The 3982-nt window shown below is 49.9% G+C and overlaps 1 protein-coding gene across 1 annotated transcript; it reads left to right on the forward strand.

The window, feature by feature from the left end:
- The first annotated feature begins 1896 nt into the window (after window positions 1-1896).
- LOC145815616 (uncharacterized) lies at window positions 1897-2769 on the forward strand. Its single transcript, XM_082912235.1, has 3 exons — window positions 1897-2007; window positions 2090-2188; window positions 2398-2769. The coding sequence occupies exons 1-3, from the start codon at window positions 1897-1899 to the stop codon at window positions 2767-2769; spliced, it is 582 nt and encodes a 193-aa protein (XP_082768361.1).
- Window positions 2770-3982: the final 1213 nt, after the last annotated feature.

The raw sequence follows: 3982 nt of genomic DNA on the forward strand, positions 1-3982 counted from the left end.
AACACGCAGCCCACAATTTAACTGAAAGTTGAACACGCAGCCCAAATTTCAAATTTTCTGAACACGCAGCCCAGGTAGATAGTGAACACGCAGCCCACAATTTAACTGAAAGTTGAACACGCAGCCCAAATTTCAAATTTTCTGAACACGCAGCCCAGGTAGATAGAATTTGCATGTAGCTTATTTTACTTCATCGGTATACAGCCCACTTCATCTCATTGGCACACAGCCCATTTCACCTCATTGGCACACAGCCCATTTATTTCATTGGCACACAGCCCATTTCATCTCATTGGCACACAGCCCATTTCATCTCATTGGCACACAGCCCATTTATTTCATTATTGACACATGTATTCATTCTGAATGCAGGCTTGCTCCCGTAGTGTGCGGGGGTATGGTTCTACCATGGCGCGGGATTGGTATGCCGAGCTCCCGGAGGGCGTCAGAGACTTAGTGGACTTGGCAGGATTTGGGCCCTTCTGCGTCGGGTTGTCACGTTGTCCTGCCAGGAGGACACTGATGGCAGCCCTAGTAGAGAGATGGTGGGACACCACCAATTCCTTTCATTTCTCTGCTACCGGGGACATGACTATGACCCCTTTTGACTTTGCTGTATTGACCGGTTTAGACGTCGGAGGTTGGCCTATCCCTTATGACGAGGATATGGGCGAGTGGGAGGCCGCCTGGATGTATCTGTTGGGGGCTCGCCCGCCTGTTGATAGGGTCTCAGGGAGAGTCCGATACACTTGGTTCTCTTCCCATTTTCGGCGGGCGGAGATGGTGCCTGAGAGTCCCGAGGAGACGGAGCAGTATGCCCGTGGTTTCCTGATGTTCCTCTTCGGGACTACCCTGTTCGCCGACAGAGGGAACACCGTTGGACTATACTTGCTGAGCGCTCTAGTTGACCTATCACAGGTCCATAGATATGATTGGGGCGGCGCCGGCCTGGCTACCCTTTATTTTTACATGAGCGCGACCTCCCGCGGGCGGGGTGATTTGCTTGGCGGCTACTGGAGAGCTTGGGAGGTACTTTCTGTCCCCTTGATTTACATTTCCGCTTCTCATTACTTGTACATTGCACACACACAGCGCACTTTTACAGTTTGTATTTTGCTCTCAGCATTTCGTATTTACATTCTGCATTGCTTTTCTCAGCTATGGGTTTATGTATACTTCCCATCATTAGCCCCAGAGCTGGAGGTGGTAGGGATTCCCGTGACCCCATATTCATTGATATTCGAGGGCCCACACCGGCCGAGACCTCGTGAGACCCTCCTTCGCCTGCGAGAGTACTTCGACACTGTGCGACACTCAGAGGTACTTCAGAACTTTCAGTTCTTTTCATTCTCATCTTTAATTTGCTCTGTACATTCTCGATTTCTGATTGGTTTATGCATTCATCATCCGCAGATCACATGGCAGCCTTGGGCGCCCCTGGGTGATGATCTCCGACTTCAGTATACCGGAGCGTCAGGTATCTCCCAGTATAGGGTCCTGCTTGAAGGGCCGGTTGGCAGGGTATGGTTCCTGGGGGAACGCTTTCTGCGCCAGGTATGGGGGTATCTTTCTCAGGATGTTCCCGCAGTACCTCCAGCCAGTATGCGGACCGCTGACAGGCTCTCTTACTCGGAGGTAGTCGGCGCCATGCTGGGTAGTGAAGCTTTACTATATATTGAGGAGGGGGACTACGCCACTTACCGTCACATATATTTGATGCCTCCATTGACGGAAGCTCGTTTCCCGATAATGAGACCTGCCGGTATGTCATCCTCAGACCAGGCTCGGGCTCGAGCTACAGACGTCCCTTCTTCTAGTAGGGCTGGTACATCTAGAGGTGGGAGTAGACCGGTTCCTCCAGCTCCGTCGATTCATCCTCATGCTGGATGGCCAGATATGCCTACTGAGTTGATGGCATGGCAGTATGGGGCTAGCTCTCCGACCCCGATCCCACTAGAGCCTCCGATGCCCAGTGATCAATACGCCATTGATCCGGACTCACCGCCGGTATGCTCTACTTTTCATTCATCATTCAGATGTTTAGATACTCTTTTGTTCACTGACGATTATGAGCTCATTTTTTTTGCAGCCATCGCGAGGGTACATAGAGGAGGTGGTTGGACTGGTGGCCACACTCGAGGGCATGGTCCTGCGCAGGGAGGCACAGTTGTCTGTCGCGGGCATTCAGGTACCCTTCAGTTTTCTGGCATTTATCATACTTCTGATGACATGCTGATTTCTGCTGCATCGATAGACTACTTGTGTAGAGCACATCTGACACACACCCCACTTGTACACTGTATTTACATGCACCCACTTCATTGTAGCTTTTGCTTGTATCTGTATCTGATGTACATATTTGGACTGATGTATTTGATTTGAACTCTTTGTTTTCAGATGCCTTCATGGTCCGGTCAGCCGCAGGCCAGGCCACCTGGGCCTCATTGGGGAGCTGGGCCATCTGGGCCTTTTCAGGGGGCGGGGTCATCTCGGCCTTCCCGAGGAGCCGGGCCATCTAGACCTTCTCGAGGAGCTCGAGGGGGGCCTGTCCGCAGACGCAGGGCTCACGTTGTGGAGGTGGAGCCTGATGAGGAGGAGGAGGAGGAGGCTACCGATCGTCAGTTCGAGACGTCTGCCCGGGAGGAGGAGGAGGAGGCTGAGGGGAATCCTGAGGATGACAACTCCGACTCGGATGATGATGATGGTGCGGAGATTGTCCCGCAGAAGAGGATGAGGCGTGCTTCTCGTTCCCGCTCCCGAGGACTTTGATGCTGCTATTTCCTGCTTTATTTTTCTTTTACTAGTAGTTTGTAGCACTTTGCACATTGTTAGGCAGTTTTATTTTTTGTAAAACTTGTACCTTTGTTTGTTGTAAAGCATGATGAAATGAAATAGCTTTTGAAAAGGTGTTTGTATTTTAGACTTTTAGCATCGTATCGCATCAATTTGTTTTGCACAAGAATGAAATTGAATGGTAAGGCGCATTGTGTAATCACCAAGTCAGGTAGTGAACCGACGCAACAAACTAAACAACTCAACTTACTAAGATATAACAGAATCTTTTAGCAAGTTTACAACTCGATAAGCAAAATGTAACAACGCAAATAAACAAAACTTTAACAAAAATTGCTTAAACAGAGAGCAGTGACTCAAAAACACAAAACACGTCCGCTCGACGAACAACTCGATAAGCAAAATGCAACAACTCGATAAGCAAAACTCAACAACAACAAAGTGTACTTCTGACGACCTGGGCATCGGAACACATCCGAAACGGAGAGAGATGAAGGCCTTTGACTCCCCCGTTGCATGGAAATGCTTGGAACTTCCCCTCGAAGAGTAAAACAGGGCCAAGGAGATACATTGCAGCATTGCCAGCCACCCCTGGGAGCTGGCCGGCCATTTTTGGTGGAGAGAGACAGCTGGCCGGCCATTTCTGAAAAAGTAAATGGCTGGCCAGCCAGAAAAAGTAGCTGGCCGGCCATTCAGTCCTGCAGCCTCCAGATTTTTGACACGTGTCCCCGTGAATAGTGTTTTTCCTTCTATAAAAGCCTCAACTTCGGGAACATTCATTTCATCTTAGTTTTAGGCAAAGATGGAGGCGTTTCTCGCAGAAAATATCACATCTTGGATCTCTTCTCTAGATGGCTCGGAAAAGCTGAATTTCCGGGGTTTCGGCTTGAATGCACTATTCACGCTGAGCCGTACTCCGTTACATCTCCCTTTTCTCCATGCCGCGGCAAGGTTCTGGAATCCAGTGACGCATGTTTTTAGCTTTGGCGGCCAAGAGATGTGTCCCACTTTCGAAGATTTTCAGGTTTTGATGGAGTCCGAGTGCTCTGAAGTGATCTTGCCTCAGCTTCGTTTTGGTCACGCCCAGGCTTTAGGGCGGATGTGTGGGCTCACAGCGCATGACGCTCGATCTCTGATCTGCAGTGGAGAGCTGGACATCCTCGGCTTGATCCATCGTTTTTCCGACGCT

The sequence above is a fragment of the Camellia sinensis genome, chromosome 2, assembly GCF_055761805.1.
Source record: "Camellia sinensis isolate YWXY chromosome 2, ASM5576180v1, whole genome shotgun sequence".
In the NCBI taxonomy this organism is placed as follows: domain Eukaryota; kingdom Viridiplantae; phylum Streptophyta; class Magnoliopsida; order Ericales; family Theaceae; genus Camellia; species Camellia sinensis.